This window comes from Kogia breviceps, chromosome 20 (genome assembly GCF_026419965.1).
Source record: "Kogia breviceps isolate mKogBre1 chromosome 20, mKogBre1 haplotype 1, whole genome shotgun sequence".
In the NCBI taxonomy this organism is placed as follows: domain Eukaryota; kingdom Metazoa; phylum Chordata; class Mammalia; order Artiodactyla; family Physeteridae; genus Kogia; species Kogia breviceps.
Window position 1 is genome coordinate 415527 of NC_081329.1, and position 21406 is coordinate 436932.

General features: G+C 42.1%; 1 protein-coding gene across 20 annotated transcripts in view; it reads right to left on the reverse strand.

The window, feature by feature from the left end:
• TENM3 (teneurin transmembrane protein 3) overlaps nt 1–21406 on the reverse strand; it is a 1278657-nt gene that overhangs the window by 131587 nt on the left and 1125664 nt on the right. For all 20 annotated transcript variants that reach the window (XM_067022810.1, XM_067022809.1, XM_067022808.1 and 17 more), the window contains one exon: nt 12514–12636. In XM_067022810.1, the coding sequence (XP_066878911.1) occupies nt 12514–12636 (123 nt within the window). The remainder of the gene's footprint in view (nt 1–12513; nt 12637–21406) is intronic.

The following is a 21406-nucleotide window of genomic DNA, read 5'->3' on the forward strand; positions in this document are numbered from 1 at the left end:
TACCTGAGATCAATTTCTACTTTTCATTTTGGAAGCTTCTGCACAAGAACCTAAATGTCTCATAAATTAGGTCTTACCAACAAGATTAAGGAGGGGGGAAAAGAGAAATGGAATTAACCTTTAGTGAGAACCTACAACATGCCAGGTAGTTTCATCTATACCACCTGTTTTAAATGTCAAAACAACTGTATGAGGTCGATATTATTTTGAGATGAGGAAATTAAGGCTCAAAGAAGTAAATTACATGCCTAAAGTGAGGGCTGAGTCAAGATGCAAACCGAGGTCTGCACAATCCAGAACCATGTGTTTTAGAGAGCCATCCGGATAATCTTTGCTTTTTATTAACAAAAGTTTATTTCAAATTACTGGGTTTTAAATTTGTCTGTCGATTCGATATAAAATCAGGTATGTTAGCTCACTGAAAGATACCAGAGAATCTGCTTAGCTTTCAATTTTAGGACATAATTTTTTAGGAAGCAATGGCCAGTTTTGTGTGCCACGGATACTACGACAAAATATTCTTTGTGTTAAAATTTATTATAAATTCCCAATAAGTGTTTGTCTTTTGGTTGACTTCCACATGGTGCTATTTAGAAAATACCCAATAGAGGAGTAGTGTTTTTCCCCACTAACATCTGTTAGTAAACATAACCATATTTAAACATGAGATCATTCATATTCGGAGTCATTCATTACGTTCACACATTTCTAAGGCTATTATTAGACTTTACTGTTATTAACAAGTTCTATCGTTATTTTCTGAAGCTTATGTGACTTAATCTACTCTCCGGTCTTGATCCTACCTACTGCTGGTGTAAATGGTTTTTAGTAGTTTTAACAGTACATACATACTTTGAGAGCTGGTGAGCATTAAGTGGTGCTAATCCCGGAGCTGTTTTTCCAAAACATCATCTTTGCCCAAGAGCATTAGCTTTGGAAATAGTAATCCAGTTCTGACGTCTAGGGTTTCAGGTTTTGCTTTGTTGCTTTCTCCATATTCTATTTTGGGGTGTTAAAATCTTTCTCACTGAAACGATATGTGTACCCACTGTTGGGTCAATAATTGTAGCTACTTATCCAATTAGTCCCATAGCTAATTTAACAGACGGCTCTTTTTCAGAAAGAAGGTTCTTTCATTTGTAAGACAAAATAACCAAGACCGAGTGGATGTGCTTGAATGGGGCAGCAGTAGCTGTGATCAGAGTTTTCCTGTGTACCTGTAATGAAAAAGCTTCCCGGAGTCTCCGAGCTTAAGTGCCCTTGGAGGTCACTTAGTCAAGGAGTCTTCAGACAAGAGTATTCATACCCCTGGGAAACAGGCGGACTTTCCAAGGAGGAAGGAGGGGTAGAGTAGTTTACGGGAATGAACTTCTAGAACCTCAACAACTTCCATATGTAGGCTTCTTTACAACACACAGGCACACCTCTCACACGTCCAGAATCTTTCCTTCATACACTGTCTTAGAACATAAAGTTTCCAGTGTGTCAAACAGGCAAAACTGAAGAAAGTATTTTTTGTTGATAAACCTCCTTTAATCAAGACGCCATAAACCCACCGTAGGACTTTAGTGTTTTTCCCGTCTCGCACGTATTTCTATCAAAGGCCAAGTGCGGTGAAGTTGAGAAATGGAGTATTTAAGACTGTTGGCACATTTTAAAATCCAATATATCAAAAGGGAGGGAGAACCTTATTGTTTCATGCCCCCATCACCCACCCAACCATTGTCCGTGAATGCTTTCCATCTGCAGAAGAGTTTCCTGATTGCAAAGAGAACGTCTATAAAGTTAAGAAATGTTAAAGGCAATGATGCCTTGCTTAATCCAATTGTCAAACTCCTGGCAAGGATTTGATCTTTGTTCATTCCTCCACTGCCCGCCTAGCATAGGAATTCGGAGCTGAGACGGCTGTGACAAAACGCTTATTGATCTATTTGAACTGAGAAAAACAAGTCAGATTTTTTTGACAGAAAATAAGTTTGATTTTAAGGGGAACTAGCTCTGCCAGTAAATTATTATATAGTGGGTATTCCTCATAAATTAGTGAGCTAACTAAATAGAGATATTGAAAGTATATAACATGATAAAAGCATTCAAGAGAGATTACAGCAAAGGTAAATGAAAACGAACAATAGTTCCATTTTCCAGTCCATTCTGCATATATCAGATAAAGGGCCACGAAGTAAAAGAATAAGAGATATAATTGGCAGTATGTATTTCGCTAAGCCTTGGTGAAGCCTTTTCTGGTATTCTCCACGGAAACTGAGAACTCCTATTGATTCGAAAACTGCATGGCGAATCTTTTTGAAAGCAGGTAGTTGCTAATTCTTTGCTTTCAATAAGGCTGAAGAAGAAATGTGATGAAGTTGACAGCTTGTAGGCCACTAAATATACTTTTTGGAAATAGATCACAATGTGATTTTTAACGTGTGACTAAGAAGGATTTCAAATAATTGACCGTCGTCCTTCTAAAAACATTCTTCCACCCCCTTGTGCTTATTTTGAGGCAAGATTTCTTATGTTTATACTTATAACAAAGGATAACAGGAACGGAACTGATGCTGAACCTTGGTCTGCCCTTGTAATAAGCAATATTCATCAGTGAATACCCAAACCATTTGAAAAAGCCCCCATTCATCTCATTCAGAGGTATTCTTAATATTTTCACTTTTTATATTTAATAATTATTATCAAAATTCTCAATATATTTATATCATAATTAGGTTGATTTCATCCAAATGGGTACAACTAATAATTGTAAACAAAATTCAGTACAGAATAAAATGGATTTAAAAAAAACCTATTATGGTTGCAGGAAATAAAATTCAATTTATTTATTTATTTATGTTTTTGAATTTTATTTTATTTATTGATTTTTTTAATACAGCAGGTTCTTATTAGTTATCCATTTTATACATATTAGTGTCTACATGTCGAATCCCAGTCTCCCAATTCATTCCATCACCACCCCCCCTGCCACTTTCCCCCCTTGGTGTCCATACGTTTGTTCTCTGCATCTGTGTTAAAATTCAATTTAAATTTGTACACACATTTTGTTTTAGAGGCACAAGAACAAAGTAGTTTGAAGATCACTGAAGATCACTGATCTATTCTAGCCTTTCCTATGAAATGTGAGTCTCATTTTTAAGTGCCTACCAATGTCTTTTGCTTCGAATTATTACACTATTTAGAGTGGATTTATTTTGAATGAAAGTCTCAGAATGTGTCTTTTCTAAAAGGTAGATGCTGACCCGATCCTGTCATTATAATCAGTGACGTAGAGATATAAGGACATCACAGATTTTTCTCCACTTAAATCCACAGAACTGGCAGCTAGTATCAGTACAACACTCCTGCTAAAAGCCTCTATTGGAACGTCAGGAGACTGGAGTTTTGTGAAGGGGCTTTTTGTCTTTTTAAATTCCGCGCCGCTGCTTTTCAGGTCAGGGCCCGCCTCTCGTTTGGCCAAGTCCAGCGTGGCCATTCCTGTTGGCGTTTTCAAACGCTCTTTATTGACTGCAAACACACCTGGAGGTCAGCGAGCCATTGACACCATTTGATAAACTTGTAAATACTTGGACAACCTCTTCCTCTGAAGCTCATCAGTCCTCCTAGAAAAAAGCCTGGAAACAGATGTCTTTCATCATGTCCTGAATTCCAGAAAACTCGGGCTTCAGAGGAAATAAAAGGAGGGCCAGTGTTAGTGCTCCTCACCCTCCCTTACTGAGATCGCTCCATCCTTAAGCCCCCAGGGTCTGAACCTGGGAATGATCATAGGACACACTAAGGCTGTCTGTAGGTTTTACTAAGAGAAAAAGGAGGAAAGATGGAGGAAAAAATAGGGCAACAGAGTGCCCTGTAGTTATTCTAAACTCAAAGCATGTGGGCTAGGAATCAAACCAATTAAAGCCTTCACAGTACGAGTGAGATGTACCACATGTCAAACACAATGAAGTATCATCTTGAAGATTTTTTTTTTTCAACCTGTCCTGTTGCGCCTCAGTGTGGGAGCCACTAGCCGTCTTTTCACCTACGAACTGTGATTTTTCCTTTCATCAGTTAAGTATGTGTCACAACAGCCTTAATGTCTTAAAATACAGTTGTCAGAGTGTGAAAACATAAAGAGACCGAGTACCACAAAAAGCTATTGTTCTTCCTCTCCTTCTTATGTGACACCCAGTTTATATAAAAAACACATCAGTAAAGTGGCATTTTTCAGATAATGTCTTAAAAAAAGGACTCTGTACTCTGAGATATTTTATGATTCATAGCTTACAAACCCTAGATTTTATAAGGACAAAACAGAGTAGTATTTAAAATCATACCCGTAATTAGGAGGTTTGGTACGTTTGAATATTATTTTGTGATATCAGAAAACAAGCCCAAGTTAAAAAATACTGCATTTTGGGGTCATGGATATCACGAATTTGCTGCCTGCATGTCGTGTGAGTAAACCAGCCTATAATGATTCAAATGGGAAGGCAGCAAATAAGTCCAACTGTGAAAGTCTAACTCAACTGCTGAGGAAGGTAAATGATAATATCATTTTAAGTCCCACAGAGACACTAATAATTAAGACGTCAGGAAGCAAGGTTGGGCATTTATAGACAATCAAGAGCCCACCCTCCAATTCGATAACCTAACTTTGCATTCATACGCTGACTTTGAGAGCTCTGAGAGAACACTTCTTTTTATAAACAACCACATGCCATAACTTAACATTGTGGATACAGAGTGTTACATCAGAAGCTAAGTGAATTAAAACACTACCTTGCAAACATAGTTTAATGGACAAAATCAATATAGCACCTAATTAAGGAACTAGTATACAATGCAGCAACAAAAATACTATATACAACATTGAATAAAACTCAATGCTCTTGCAGCCCTGTTAGCTCTATTTCTTCAATTCGCAGGCAATCTTTAACTTGCTATAAAATCTAATTATCTGAAATTGGCTAGTATTTGAGGAAAGTCATACATGCTGAATAACAATGAAAAATTAAAAAGCAATTTGAATTATTTTGTTTAAAGAGGATGAATCACGTACATGCAGTTTTTCAATCTGTACTCACACAACAGGAGGTTTTTTGTTGTTGCTGAGATTTAATTGACATACAACATTATATTAGTTTCAGACGTACAACATAATGACGTGTTATTTGTATATATTGTGAAATGATCACCACAATAACTCTACCATACATAGTTACTATTTTTTTCATGTGTGATGAGAACTTTTAAGATCTACTCTCTCACAGCTTTCAAATATACAAGAAGTTTTCTTAACTATGGTCACCATGCTGTATATTATATCCCATGATTTATTTATTTTAAAACTGGAAGTTCTAAAATAAATTTTTCTTTCTTTCTTTTCTTTTCTTTTTTTTTTTTTTGGATTGGAGAAGTCATTTGCTAGAGTTACACTAACCAAAATTTATGGCCTGCATTTTGTCTTATATTATCCCAAATTATCCTGTGCTAAATTTTAGCATCTGTCTTATTGCTCCTTTCCAATAAAGCGAGTGCAGAATGTCCTGCCATGGTATCCTCTACTTTTTCCTTATTGTGCGTTTTCTAATTCACTGGAATTGCTTGCTTGAATCCTGTCTTGCCTAGTAATGCACACACTCTGGGAACAACAGTGGGACTGTCTTTTCTTCTCACTGCTATGTTCTCAGAGCCGTGCTCTGTGCCTGGCACGTAATATTATATGCTCAATAAATAAATGCAGAATGAATGAATTCTATGCATTCAAAGGAGGATTAAGGAATAGATTTCTTCATAAAATCCAAATAACTAAAAATATAAATAACGAATGATAGGTATTCCTAATATTGCTTTAGAGGATATTTTGATGCTGATTTAAGGATCTACATTCTTAAGAATTTTGCTACAAATACAAGTACGTAACCTTGAATTGCGAAAAAAAAGAAGAGTGAAGTAATAGTTACTGACATGTATAACCTACTTATCATGTTCCAATCACTGCTTGGCCCCCTACATGCATTAAATGGTTTTAACCTCACTACTACCCTATGAAGAAACAGGAGGTTAAAGAAGGTAATTTGCTTAAAGCCACCCAACAAGCGCACAGTTTTAATCCTTAATCACTGTGCTGTACCAACCTCTGCTTTGTGCACAGTTACTGCAAAAGGCACTGCGTCGGGCCCTTTATATACTCTATAGCATTTAGTCATCCTACTTCCATTCTCTCATTGGACAATATACTCACTGAGCATCCGTTACAGGCCTGTAACTGCTGACAGCTTTGCACAGAGAGGTGGAAAAATAGCGTGCCTTACACTCTAGCAAAGAAGACACACATTAAATAGCAATGGTGAGAACCAGTAACATGTTTCAAGCGTTTACTATGTACTGTGCACCATTTTAAGTGTTGACATTGACCGTGCAAGACCGTTCTCATTGACGAGACAGCTGAAGCACAAACGTGCTACACAGTAACTTGTCCCAAGTATCAAAGGCATTAATCACGATCAGACCTACTGTAGGATGTGAAACCAGGTGGTTTGGCTCAAGACCCCGTAGCCTTTAAGTCTCTGCTCTGTTCTTTCTATGCTATGGTGTGACGAACAGCCAGGTTGCGGAGAACCGTGTTAAGTCATCTAAAGGCATTTGACCAGAATCTAGATCACTGAAGGGTGTCAAGTAGGGAGGCTGCTGACATTTCAAATCTGTATTCGAAGAGTGGATGAGCAAGTCTGGAGAGATATATCCCGACAGAAGGTGGCTGCTATGATCCAGGTGAGAGCTGACGGGATCCAGGAGATATCCTGGAGTTAGAATTGGCAGGACTTGAGGACTGATCGCACAGGGGAGGTGAGAGAGCAGGAGGAGTCAGGCGTGACCCCTAAGCTTCCGGCCCAGGTAACGAGGTGAACGATGATGCCATTTTCTGATATAGAAAGGCAAATTTGGAAAGATGACTGGCCAGTTGTGTTTTCCAAAGATGGCCACAGCATCTGCCATCCCACGTGTCCTCAAGCAGCGTGTCCCCACCATGTCCCCAGCCAAGCAACGTGCCCCCACCATGTCCCCAGCCAAGCAACGTGCCCCCACCATGTCCCCAGCCAAGCAGCGTGCCCCCACCATGTCCCCAGCCAAGCAGCGTGCCCGCACCATGTCCCTAGCCAAGCAACGTGTCCCCACCATGTCCCCAGCCAAGCAACGTGCCCGCACCATGTCCCCAGCCAAGCAACGTGTCCCCACCATGTCCCCAGCCAAGCAACGTGCCCCCACCATGTCCCCAGCCAAGCAACGTGCCCCCCCCATGTCCCCAGCCAAGCAACGTGCCCCCACCATGTCCCCAGCCAAGCAACGTGTCCCCACCATGTCCCCAGCCAAGCAACGTGCCCCCACCATGTCCCCAGCCAAGCAACGTGCCCCCACCATGTCCCCAGCCAAGCAGCGTGTCCCCACCATCTCCCCAGCCAAGCAGCGTGCCCGCACCATGTCCCCAGCCAAGCAACGTGTCCCCACCATGTCCCCAGCCAAGCAACGTGCCCCCACCATGTCCCCAGCCAAGCAACGTGCCCCCCCCATGTCCCCAGCCAAGCAACGTGCCCCCACCATGTCCCCAGCCAAGCAACGTGCCCCCACCATGTCCCCAGCCAAGCAGCGTGTCCCCACCATCTCCCCAGCCAAGCAACGTGCCCCCAACATGTCCCCAGCCAAGGGTGGGGTCTAATCCTCCATCTCGTGAATCTGGGCTGGTCTTTCTGACTTTCTTGACCAACCAGATATGATGGAGGTGACATTCCAGAGCGTCCAGTGCTCTAGGTCATAAGAAGCCTTGTTACTTCTGTCTGGGTCCCTTGGAATGCTCCCTCCGGGGACACTCCTCTTCAGGACTTGTGCTCCGAGAAGCCCAAGCCAAGTGGAAGGCCGTGTGTAGACGTTCCAGTCGACAGCATCAACTGCTAGCCCTGTGAGTGGGCTACCTTGAATTTCAGTTTAGTGGAGCTTTCAAACAGACCAAGCAACATCTGAAAGCAAGTTCATGAGCGACTCAAGCGAAAAAACAAAACTTGCCCAGTTAATCCACAGAACCCCACTGGATTTTGATGTGGCGTGTCAGGCAGTCACAGACAACCAAATTAGTTGCTGGGTTCAGTTTCGGACACATGGAGTTTGAGGTGCCTGGAGGACACCCAAGTGGGGATGTCGTAACGATACTCGGATAGGCTTTTCATAGTTGATGTCTGGAGCTCCAAGACAGAGAGGTCCAGGCCGCACTTACTGATTTGGGGGCACAAAGAATGTAACGTAACAAGTAGCACAGGGAAGGTCAATGGAGTCAGGAGAACGGATCTGAGGACCCAGAGAGATTATACTGTGAGTGACGGCAACGTCTGGGGGTCGCGTAGAGGAAGATGAGTCGACTAAACGAACTGCGAAACCACTGCCAAAAAATCAGGAGGAAAGTGGCAATGCCATCACAGAAGCTGAGGAAAAGGATCGTTCCGTTAGGAGTGACAGGTTACCGATCAACTGCTACCAAGAGCTCAAATGTGATAAAGAGCGTAGAGTATCAACTGATGCTATGGGCAGGACCACTGCTAAGTCGGGGAGACATCCGTGTCCGTGAGGGATGGTGGCAGGGGACAGTCATAAGGAAGGAGCCTGAGGCAGCCACAGCACCACGGGAGCAGGCGGAAGGTGAAGACATGACTTCATGGCGCATATACGCACCGTGTTCCGGGAGGCTGGCCACACGGGGACACGAGAAGGACGGGGTGTGGCAGGAGCAGGAGGCCGACTCAAGGATTTTTTTTTTAAGACTTGAGAGACTTGGGACTGTTCAAATGTTGATTGGAAGGTGCGAGTCAGCTGAGAGAGGAAAGTCGGAAGTGCAGAATGGGATCCAGGCCGCTCCTGGAAAGATCGGGAAGAAAAGGATGCGAAGAGAGATCTAGATTCACACGGGAACGGAGCTCTGTCTCCGGGAAATCAAGGTTTCTGGCTGTTCGGCTGAATAGAACACAAGGCCATCTGCTGGGACCGCGGGCCTGAAGCTTTGCGGGTAGTGGGAGAGCTGGAGAGAACCGCTGAGACGCGTGGGGAGAGGGCTCGCCAGGGAAGCACAGGAGGGCCGCCAGCTGTCGAAGCCGTTCAGCCGGAGGCAGCGTTGCTCCCGCTTTACGCGGAGGAAAGTGAGGCCCAAAGAGCTTGAGTCACGTGCTCACGGTCACAGAGTAAACGGAGGAGAGCTAGGACTCGGATACAGGGCTGCGATGCCCTCCAGCACGCCAGGCTAAGCGGACCCCTCGACCCCGAGGAAGAATTTCAGTGTCTGGTGTTTGAACCCAGAACGACATCCTCGCCTCTTTCCTCACGGCGCCCGCTTCCATCGGGTTTGCCTGAGACCCTCACACTTGACATCTCATCTCTAAAATCTGTAGTCAGAGAGGCTCTCGGGAACAATCGGGAAAGAATCATGGCGTGTACTGGAAATTCTTCTTTTAAACACTAAATACCGTTTAGATGCTCTGGTTCGGTATTCACTTAAAAGCGAGCAGGGAGTTTGGCACCATGATTGCTAGCACCATGGCTGTTCCTTAGGATTGCATTTATAAAACAAGAATAAAACAGGACCGCATAAGGAAGAGTGTTGCATTTAGAAGCCCCGAAGCAATTTCCCCATCATGCTTAGCGCGGTTAATTCTCCCAGTGAGCTTCATTCAGAACTGCAAGAATTTCTTAAGGGTTATGACTTCCTAGAGTTTCTAGAGATGATGTGATCTGGTTCTCGGCACAGTTTGTAAAACTGAAGTAGCAGATGATGGTGAGTGGTCTCTGCCGCTTCATCGGGGATGCTAAAAGCATTGTTTTCAAGGTATCTCCCTTCTTGCACAAACAGTCCCCTCCTGCCCCCTGCGCTCCAGGTCTATAAGTATTTCAGAGATACATACCCAGAACCTTTACTTGGAAAAACGAAAATAAGAATTCCTTACCAATTTAGGGTTTTTCGGGCTACTGGAAAAATAATAACGATAACAAGTGAGCCTATTATTTAGGTCACACTTTGGACAAAGTCTGAGCCCTGAGATAGCCTTCTTTCCATAAAGAGAAATTCCTACGAATCCCCCCGTCCGCTTGGCAGGCTGCAGGATCCGTTCTTCTCCAGCATATCTAACTCATTCTGGGGCATCTGTCATCTCCTCCTTATGTGGGAGGCTAGGAAGATGGTCCTTCACTTACACGCATACAGTACGTCCCCTACACGGGAGCCTGCAGGTTGCGAACTTTCTAAGATGCGGATGTGCGTCTGGTTCCCGCGCGCAGCAGCGTCAGGCGTGAGAGACACTGCAGCCCGCCCTCCGGCCCCTGTCGCCGACAAGGCCTCAGCTCTACCACCTCCCCCCCCCTCCTCCAGGCAGTAGCTCCCCCCGCCCGTTCACCGGACGCCAGCCCCTGGGTGCCAGCTGTTGGACCGGACTACTGCGCTTCCCAAGCTGCTGTCCTGGAAGGTGAAACATGTTTTCTTTATTTTTTGCATTTGCTTTTTTTACGTATTATTTGTGGGAAAAGTATTATAAACCTATTACGGGACGGTACTACATAGCCGAGCGTGTAAGCTGGGTACCTAGACTAAAGTTGTTAGACTTATGCACAAATTGGACTTACGAACGCGCTCGTGGAACGGAACTCGTTCGTATGTAGGGGACTTACTGTATACAGTTGCTCCACTGGCACCTGTCAACTGCACCCCGTGCGCTCCGGGATCACATGGGGACTTCAGTCCCTCTTAGGGAAGCGGACTTTCAGAGCCGTGGTTTTGAAACTGTGGCCCACAATCCTTTGTAAGTTGCAAAATTATCGGAGTGAGTTTCAACTAGCATTTGTGATAACTGGGAAATTCAGTAAGACAGAAAATCCCAAGAACCAGCACCGAGGCTGTGGGCGGGTCTCTGAGGCCACAGCTTCCTCAATATCACACATTTCAAGGACTGTGACACTAATTAGCCACACTCTATTTTCATTCTGATCGTAATGAACGAAACATCTACAATAAGCATTTTTCTCTTCAGTGTGTAAAAGAGTTCCCTACATGTGTGGTTAAGAAGTGCTGTTTGACCATTTTCATGCGAAAAATCCACTTTAAAAGACAGTCTAAATTGCAATCTATATAAACCAAAAATACTCAATTTCTGTGTAGTTATGGATCTGTTCGTGTGTGTTATCAGTGCATAAAAAATCAAACAGTTGTTTAAAGTAATTATATTTCACTTAATTGAAATTTCCCACCAACAATCTTCATTAGGTGAGCTTTTCTTCACTCCTCTAAATCCACTGTCTGTCATCAGCCACCAGATTATAGTTCTTCGGAACGTATAGCACTTTGTATCGAAAGACTCCATACAGGGGTGGGGTAGCGGTATTTATTATTACTATGAAAATCTAATGTCTTATAAAATCTCTCAGCCTTCCCAAGAAGGAAGAGGGGTGTCATAAAGTATTATTGTTAAAATAAAACAGAAGCTGGGAAAGCAAAGAACAACAACAAAAAAATGGTAAAAGCATTAGTCACAGCCAATGGGTACACGTAAAATAGCAGCATATATAGAAATACAAATAAATATAGCATATATAAATATATAACAGCTTCTTTCTAGTCTTGCAAAGAAACTAGCCACATGAGGATGAACATAATAGATGCCAAAGCAGAACAAAAATATACTAGATAAGAAGAAATAAAGAGGAAGAAGAGCCGGGGAAATGTTTAAAGGCAAAGGATGGATTTCTCACGTGACAGAAAAAGGTGTCTTGATCTGGTTGCTTTGAGACATAAAGTATTATGACATTTTGCAAAAAGTCAGAGGATGCCAAATGCCAAGACATACATACAAGCACACACACATATATAAAAATAATAGACAGATATATAATCTAAATATACTTACACATGTACATATTTTTCTGGGTGTTTATATTGAAAAAATGAAATACAGCATTCTCTAACCACTTAAATTCCATTTTGAAACTCCCAGCCAATTGATTTGAAAGCCTGTTAGTTCAAGGTGTAAACTTTTGAAGGTTTAAAGAAAGGGCAAGCAGAGGAAAGGTCAATAAATGAGAATCCTTTCATGTGCTCTGTATGGAAAAGCTTTTAAAACAAAATGAAGAGAGTATTCCAACTCCACATACTAGCTTAACAAAGAAAGCTCAATGCACCCAAGGTAACAGGAGATGATACACTGAATTATAATCTATTTACAGACCAAAAACAAAACAAAATGCGCACTCGCGGGAAGGAAAGGCAGAAAAGCCCAGCCATCGACTCAGAAGGCACAACACTGTATTATCCCTATAATAAAAGTGTGAATTTTCAATCCTTCAAGTAAATGAAAAAAAGTCACTCATTAAAAGATAATATGTGTAATTCCGCAACCTTTTCTTTCTCCCATATGAAGCTGAACGTTACATGGGTAAAAATAAATTTATGGAAAAGAGATGTTAAAAGAAAAACACAGGACACGTAATCCTTTCTCTTACCGTTGTCACCAGAAGGTAACGATACAGTGTTTGTCGGCACGGTATCAGAATTCACTTTTCCGTTCTCAAATGTGTCATTTTCAGTCTGCTGTAACTGCCAGTTGAGGCCAAAGAGATGCATTGCTGGGGGGAAAAAAATACAAGTTGTTTAAAGGTCTGCTGCTTCTAGCTACAGTATCAACTGGTATATGTGTTTATAACAAGAGTCGCATGTAAAGTTAAAATTTCCGTGTTCGGAAATACCAAAGACGATTGCATAATAAAAATGAGAAAACAAACAGTTCCTCAGTGCAACATGGCAGCACTGTAATAAAGATTTGATATTACTCGGTGAATCGGTCCCGGGAAATTCTTCGGAGTGAATCATCATTTGTTCTCCTTGGTTCCAGTTCTGCTCCTCACCGTCACTGAAGCAAGCGGTAATGTACGCTCTGTAGCAGCACTTGCCAAACGTACACGACCACAGGCCACTTGCACAGGTACAACACTTTGTTGCCATAGCTATAGGTTCTCAAGAGACATGCTGCTATTCTCTTGGATTAAGGTAACAACTGGTCTCACGGATGAATCTGGTGCATGAAATGTTCAGAATGGATTCAGATGCACAGAATATAATAATATTTGAATGTTCTAAATTTAAGAGAAATAATCTTCGAATTTATGACTTAACAACTCAGCAAGAGCACAGATCAAGAAACATGCATATGTATCAGGTGATTTCATGTAGAGTTTCTGATGTGGGTTTGATAATCTTATAAACTGATACAAATTTTGTAAATGTGTTTACTAATTTTCTTGATGTAAAATACTTAGAAAATAGGTAACTAGACCATATAATTTTAAAGAGAAATGTAACATAATTTATCATTTTATATATTATTTATTAAAAATATTTAGAATAATCATCACTATCATATTAACCATTAACACTTAACATTCACTTGTGCTCTAGAGCATATAGTTTAGGAATTAATCCCTAAGGAAGGCTAAGTATCCATGGGGAAGCCCAGCGACTGTCATATTACTATGTCATGAAGGAGAATTTTTCAACATTTGACAGTATATATTCACTATACGTGTTGGAATGTAGCAGAGAGGTGGAGAAAGACACAAGTGTTTAAAAAGTATTTTTAGGGACAGTATGATAACAATCACTGTAAAAAGCCCTTATTAAATATCCAATATATAGAAACAAAGCGAAATTAGTACAGCGTAAAGAGGACAGGCTTTCGATGTAGTTAGATTTGGGTTCAAGCTCAATCTAGGATTTAACCTTGGACAAATGATGTAATTTTTTAAAAAAATTAATTAATTAATTAATTTTAATTTTGGCTGTGTTGGGTCTTCGTTTCTGTGCGCGGGCTTTCTCCAATTGCGGCGAGCGGGGGCCCCTCTTCATCGCGGTGCGCGGACCTCTCACTATCGCGGCCTCTCTTGTTGCGGAGCACAGGCTCCAGACGCACAGGCTCAGTAGTTGTGGCTCACGGGCCTAGTTGCTCCGTGGCATGTGGGATCCTCCCAGACCAGGGCTCGAACCCATGCCTCCTGCATTAGCTGGCAGACTTTCAACCACCACACCACCAGGGAAGCCCTGTCATTTTTTTTTTTTTTTTTTTTTAGCTTTTTCTTTTATCTGAAAATTTCTTTATTTCACTTTCATTCTTCACAGATGTTTTCACTAGTGTAGAATTCTGGATTGGCTTTTGTCTTCTTTGAGCACTTTTTTTTTTCCTTGGCCGCGTTGGGTCTTTGTTGCTGCGCGTAGGAGCTTTCTCTAGTTGAGGCGAGCGGGGGCTACTCTTCATTGTGGTGAGCGGGCTTCTCATTGTGGTGGCTTCTCTTGTTGCGGGGCATGGGCTCTAGGTGCGCGGGCTTCAGTAGTTGCAGCACATGGGCTCGGTAGCTGTGGCGCACGGGCTTAGTTGCTCCGCGGCATGTGGGATCTTCCTGGACCAGAGATCGAACCCATGTCCCCTGCATTGGCAGGCGGGTTCTTAACCACTGCGCCACCAGGGAAGTCCCAAATGATGTAATATTGTTAAACATTAGGTTTACTTACAAAACGAGGCTGGATAAACCTATCTTACTTAATTGATGTAAACTTTCTGGACAGTATACATTAAGGCACCTAGCAGGACAGTCCGTAGTATATAGGTCTTTTATTTATTTGTTCTCTACTCCAGGTTACTGAACCATTTGCAGTCACCTGACCAGACCACAGAACCTCTCAATAAACAGTCCTCTGTCTGCAGTGCTCTCCACCCACTGCAAAATACCTCTTCTTCCCTCAGATGGCTGGTATCAACTTGCTGGGAAAGCACTCCCTGACTGGGTGAAGCATCTCTCCCAATATCCTTTGTGTATCTCATTCGCCTTATACAGTATCTGCTACCGAGTAGATCTCGATAAGTATCTGTCAAAGAAACAGACTGCATTTTCTAAGGTTTTAAAGTGTCACACAATACTGTTGTGGATAAAAGTACAGTAATTGAAGGAAAAGTTAATAAATATAAAATATCTAAATATAAAACAAATACATAAATGCCTAAAAGTGTAATGTTATATTATTAATAATGAATTAATGACTAGTCATTGTTATGCTGTATGAAAAGTAGTTTTGTGAAAGTCCACTAGCACTATATATAACTGATTGACTTTTTTAAAAGAGTCAACAGCTTGGTGACATTCTATTACCAGTGTCACATTCTTCTGTCAACAATACCTGATATAAAATCATCCTATAGTAAGAAACATACTAAACATAGATAGGAACATAGCTATATCCACCCTGTACAATTTGTAGCAAACGTATATACTCCTAACTCCCTGCTTAAATTACAGTTTTCCAGCAATTCCCTTTAAAGACTGATTTTTTTCAAGGATTAAGATACAGGTTATAGAATTCTCCAATATACAAATTGTCAACTTGTAAAGAGGTACAACTTATGTCATTTTGCATTAAATTATGTAGTGTTTGAGTGGCAAAATGTCAGAAGCTTTCTAAACATTTATCGCTTCACACAGTTTTCAAGGTTTCAGATAATTCAGCAATTTTTGATAATAATAATAATAATTGATAATTATAATAATAATTGATAATAATTGATAATAATTGATAATAATAATAAATGATAATAATAATTGATAATAATTGATAATAATAATAATAGGTGCTAGGTCCGCACACAGTAAAAGTTTTGATGGGCATATACTCTGGCATAGCAAGGATAAATGTCACAAAAGCGTCCAAGTTTCTACACAAAATAACGTATCATCATTGTGAGCTTTTATGTAGCACAGAAAGTCTTCCTGAACGATAGATTTGCTCATATTATTGGTTTTAATAGACTGTGAAGAGGAGAGACAGTCCATGGGGTCAGGCACAGGCATCAAATGTTAAAAAGTAATGTTATGTTTGTGTCTGGACAGCTATTTTACTTTTTGGCAGATGGGCAACAGCTTTATTATGTATTTTTTATTACAGAAAATCTCAATAAAATGGGATTTTGGTCCTACTTAAGATGTCGTATAATGAGAACCATACCAAATAATAGTATATCTTGTTAAACACTGTTTTGAAAAGAGACCAAAAAGTTGTTTGGTCTTAGGATGTTATGTACTTTGAAAACGTTGGTGTTTGGTGTTGAGTGAAGCTCTTGACACTTGTTATGTGTAACTGAAGATGTTTATGTAAATACAGGGTGAGATTGACTCCAAAGTTAATGAGAGACAGAGACAGAGAGAGACAGAGAGAGACAGGGACAGAGCGAGAGCGAGAGAGAGAGAGAGAGCGAGAGAGAGAGAGAGAGAGAGAGAAGGAGGCAGCAAACTCAGAGTGCTACAGAAATTCCTGAACACTGGTATAATAAAACGACATGAGCTCTCTTGGCACACAAATAAAAGGGAGAATTAGAGAAGTAAAATACATCTGTAAATAAAGAAGGATGATCCCAAGTCTTTGATGCCCGGGCTGGAAAGCAGACCCGAACCCAAGAGAAGGCATTGCCGACACTCTCCATGACCGTACCATGGATCCTCGGTTTGTGCAGGACCTGACGGAGGGTGTGGGAAGGGTGCCAAGGAGAGGCGGGGAGCTCTGTGCTCTGCTGAGCCCTGGACCCCTCTGGGCGATGGCTTAGGTGACAAGGTTCAGGCCGGCAGCCACACCAGGCGTTCTCTCAGCCACAGACAGGGTCCTTTGTGTTAGACCGCTGGGAGGCAATGTTTTTTAAACATAAAACATCCGTTGAACACAACCTACGTGTCAAGTGTTGTGCTTCTGTTTCACCCGGTATCTCATTTAAGCTTCACAAAGACTCCGTTGAATAGTTACTTTTCTTTTTTTTTCATTTTAAATCTGCAAAAACGGAGACTTTTTGAGAGTTTAAGGTTCCAAGCAAGTAAGCAGTGGACCGTGACCTTAAACCCAGACCTTCTGGTAATGAAGGGAATTCATAGCACGATACACCTCGCTGTCCTAGCAGAGGGCAGTAGAGTGTGAAAATCCACGCAGGAGGAAGTCGAATGTAACTTCTGTGAGGGTCAAAGGCTAGAGATGTGCTTCTCTACCACATCTAGGAAACCAGAGGCAGAGAGAGACAGTATTTGGAGTTGAGGGTGGGAAAGATACTGATCAGTAACACTTGTGTATTCCAGGCACCTTCCTTCTATACAAATACGTTTCCACATAGCATATTGTCTTAAAAGAAAACTTTTACAGGAATATGATGACGATGATTCAGTCAATAACAGGCTATCCTGGTATAACTCCGAGAGTCTCAAAGTAAGCTGTAGAGGTGTGCGTTTTAAAGTTACAGAAACTAGTACTCTTGTAGATTTAAGCAGTTCCATGTGTTTTTCACAATTTCAAATACCTTGATATCTATCATCTTCTAATAACGTAGCACGTGACAGGATCATTATCCTTGTTGTATGAGGACAAAACACAGGCTGAGAGGGGACCAGTGACGTACTCAGTGTCTTTTAAAAAGTTCGTGCGTAAAGAGGACTCAGGATACTACATCTCCTGACCCTATTTCAGGATTCCTTTTTATGCACTGTGCTGTTTTCCTACTTACCTGAATCAAAACTGAGCATTCACATCAAAGAAATTTTTAAAAATTTAACACAAATTGTTAATTTATCTCTCTTTTGAAAGTAGCAAACATGATCAAAAGTTGTCCACGAGGGCTTCCCTGGTGGCGCAGTGGTCGAGAGTCCGCCTGCCGATGCAGGGGACGCGGGTTCGGGCCCCGGTCCGGGAGGATCCCACGTGCCGTGGAGCGGCTGGGCCCGTGAGCCGTGGCCGCTGCGCCTCTGCGTCCGGAGCCTGTGCTCCGCAGTGGGAGAGGCCGCGACAGTGAGAGGCCCGCGCACCGCAAAAACAGACACACAAAAAGTTGTCCACGTGATAAAATTGTCTTCTAAATACAAGAAGTTTACCAACTATAAATGGTTGTATTTTTGCAAGATCATTTGTAAGTTGCTTGTTGGGAGTCGGAATACATTTTCTCCAGATTAAAAAAGCTTATGAATGGTGGTTCACTACCCAGTGTGTCTACAAAAGTCTGCCTGAATATCCAATGTATACAATACGCATACAAAACTACCTCACACCGGTCAGAATGGCCGTCGTCAGAAAATCTACAAACAACAAATGCTGGGGAGGGTGTGGAGAAAAGGGAACCCTCTTGTACTGTTGGTGCGAATGTAAATTGATACAGCCACTATGGAGAACAGTATGGAGGTTCCTTAAAAAACTACAAATAGAACTACCATATGACCCAGCAATCCCACTCCTGGGCATATACCCAGAGAAAACCACAATTCAAAAAGACACATGCACCCCAGTGTTCATTGCAGCTCTATTTACAATAGCCAGGACATGGAAACAACCTAAATGTCCATCGACAGAGGAAGGGATAAAGAAGATGTGGTACATGTATACAATGGAATATTACTCAGCCATAAAAAGGAACGAAATTGGGTCATTTGTAGAGACGTGGACGGACCTAGAGAGTGTCATACAGAGTGAAGTAAGTCAGAAAGAGAAAAACAAATATTGTATATTACTGCATATATGTAGAACCTAGAAAAATGGTACAGATGAACTTATTTGCAAAGCAGAAATAGAGACACAGACGTAGAGAACAAACGTATGGACACCAAGTGGGGAAGGGGGTGCTGGGATGAACTGGGAGATTGGGACTGACATGTACACACTACTAGGTATAAAATAGGTAACTAATGAGAACCTGCTGTAGAGCACAGGGAACTCTACTCACTGCTCTGTGGTGACCTAAGTGGGAAGGAAATCCAAGCAAGAGGGGAGATATGTGTACGTATGGCTGAGTCACTTTGCTGTACAGCAGAAACTGACACGACACTGTAGAGCAACTAGACTCCAATAAAATAAAAATTTTTTAAAAAAAGAACAAATAGGACAAATGGAAATCAAAGAGTATGATGAGAAATTTGAATCCAACAATATCAATAATTTTAATAAATTGTAACTCAGATTCCATGTTAAAAATAAAAAGAAATATGTATACACATGGCACCAAAAGCATGAACAAGAATGTTCACAGAAATATTTGTCATAGCCCCAAACTGGAAGCAACTCAGATGTCTTCCGGCAGTTAAGATGGATCAACAAGTTACAGTAATGATCATACAATGGGGTTCCACAGAGCAATGCAAGAGAATGAACCGATCCCAGATGCAATGATACGGAAACATCTCGCAAATACAATATCAAGCAAGAGAACACATTCACAAAAACCATGAATACTGACCAAGTCCATGTGTGTAAACTTCAAAAGTAGGTAAAAGCCCCCAGAGTGACTCTCTCTAGGGAGAAGTGGGGAGGTGGTGACTGAGAGAGCCCATGGCGGCTTCTGGAGAGCTGGTAACATTCGATTTCTCTGTCTGGGAGGAAGTTCCACTCGTGTGTTCACTTACGTTCTGGGTACTTTTCTAACTACATATTATACTTAAAGGTTTTATTTAAAGTAGGGCATCTGATACGTAGCTGAGCTGAAGGATGTATGTTTTTCCCCTCCCTAAACCCTCCCTGTAGGTGCTTTTCTCTGTAAGGCGCCCAGGCATGCCTTCCTATGAGGCTGCAGGCGAGCCAAGCATGACAGCCCGTTCCAGCCCCCCCGCCGCCCCTGACAACACGGATAAAGGCACACACAGAGCAGGGCCCCACTACAGAGACACGGTAGCGACTCCATCAGGGGAGACGGCAGAGTGGGAAAGGCGTCCGTCAGTCAGGAGGAAAGCGATGCGATGAAACAAACTCACAAATCCGGTTAATGACTATCAGCCCACAGCCCTCCCAGACCGACTGGTAGTTTAAAAACATTGTAACTTGGCTGGCTGAGGATGTGGGGGAATTAGAAGCCCTGTGCACCGCTGGTGAGATTGTAAAATGCTGCAACTACTGTGGAAAACAGCTCAGTAGTTCCTCAAAGAGTTAAAACTAGAAGTACCATATGATCCAGTAACCATTTCTCAAAATGAGTGGAAAGGAGGCGTGTCAAAGGCCTATGTGCACATCCATGTTCCCTGCAGCACCATTCACAACAGTCAAGAGGTAGAAGTGACCCGCATGTCCAACGATGGAGAGATGGATAAAGAAAATGTCGTGTATATATATAAATACACAATGAAATATTATTCAGCCCTAAAAAGGAAGGAAATCTTGCCACATGCCATAACATGGATGATCCTTGAGGACATTATGTTAAATGAAATAAGCCAGTCACAAAAAGACAAACACTGTTTGATTCCGTTTACACGGGCCACCTACCATAGCCAGACTCAAAGGGGCAGACGGCAGAACGGCGGCCACTAGGGGCTGCAGATGCGGGGAGACGGGAGTTACTGTGTAATGAGTTGCAGCTTCGCAAGATGAAGAACGTTCTGGAGATCTGCTGCACAACAGCGTGAAGATATCACAGACCCCACGAGCCCGCCAGATCTGCTGGTCTACCGTTCGGATCACGCCCTTAACTGCCTTGCTTCCATGCCTTTGTTCCTCATAAGTCCTGGTTTCCAAGGTGCCTCCTCAAACTCTGCCCGACGAAATCTCACCAACACCTTAATGTCTAGTTCAAATGACACTTCTTTATGAAGTCTTCCTGGAATGAATATCTATTCTATACTGTCATAACACTTGATGTTACTGTACCTTAAACATACCACCACCTTATCTGTGAATAAATTATTTACTTTCTGCTGCGTGAGGAATGGGGGGTTGTCGAAGCAGAAACGGATCGTCGCAGCTGGGGGTTAGCATGGGTGCTTTGATGGGAAAAGGGTGAGTTTGTGGGGGACGGGAATAAAAGTACAGGCTGTGAGCTGTGGAAAAATGGGCGAAGATAGTTATGGGGGAAATTTAAGATGTAACTCACCTTTTCAATATTTTGCTTAGAGTTGCTCGTAGAGGGCTGGATCTCCGAAGCCTGGTTCCTGAGAACCAGGGGTGACAACGGAGAATCTGAGACTGGTGACAGTCAGAAGCGGCCTCACAAGGCGCCTAGTGCAATCCCTCCCTTTGCTCAAGTCAGAAGAGCATGGATTTCCAGACGATTCCCAGTCAGAACCCTTCGGAATCAGCTGTAGCAGCGGACATTTGTCATCTACAGAATTCGTGAGCATACCCCCCATCGTGTACTACCCCCCATCTTCTTAGTTTTTTTCCCCTGGTATTCTTAGATTGTAACCAATTTCAAGATGTTTAAAATATTTCTTACGGCGTTCAAAAACATTCGTTCTGTAACCTCTTTTTTTTTCTTTCTATAAATGTTAATTTAAAAACCCCACTAACTGAAATAATTTTGAGACAATATGATGGTGAATATCTACCAGTGAAATTTTATGAAGAAAT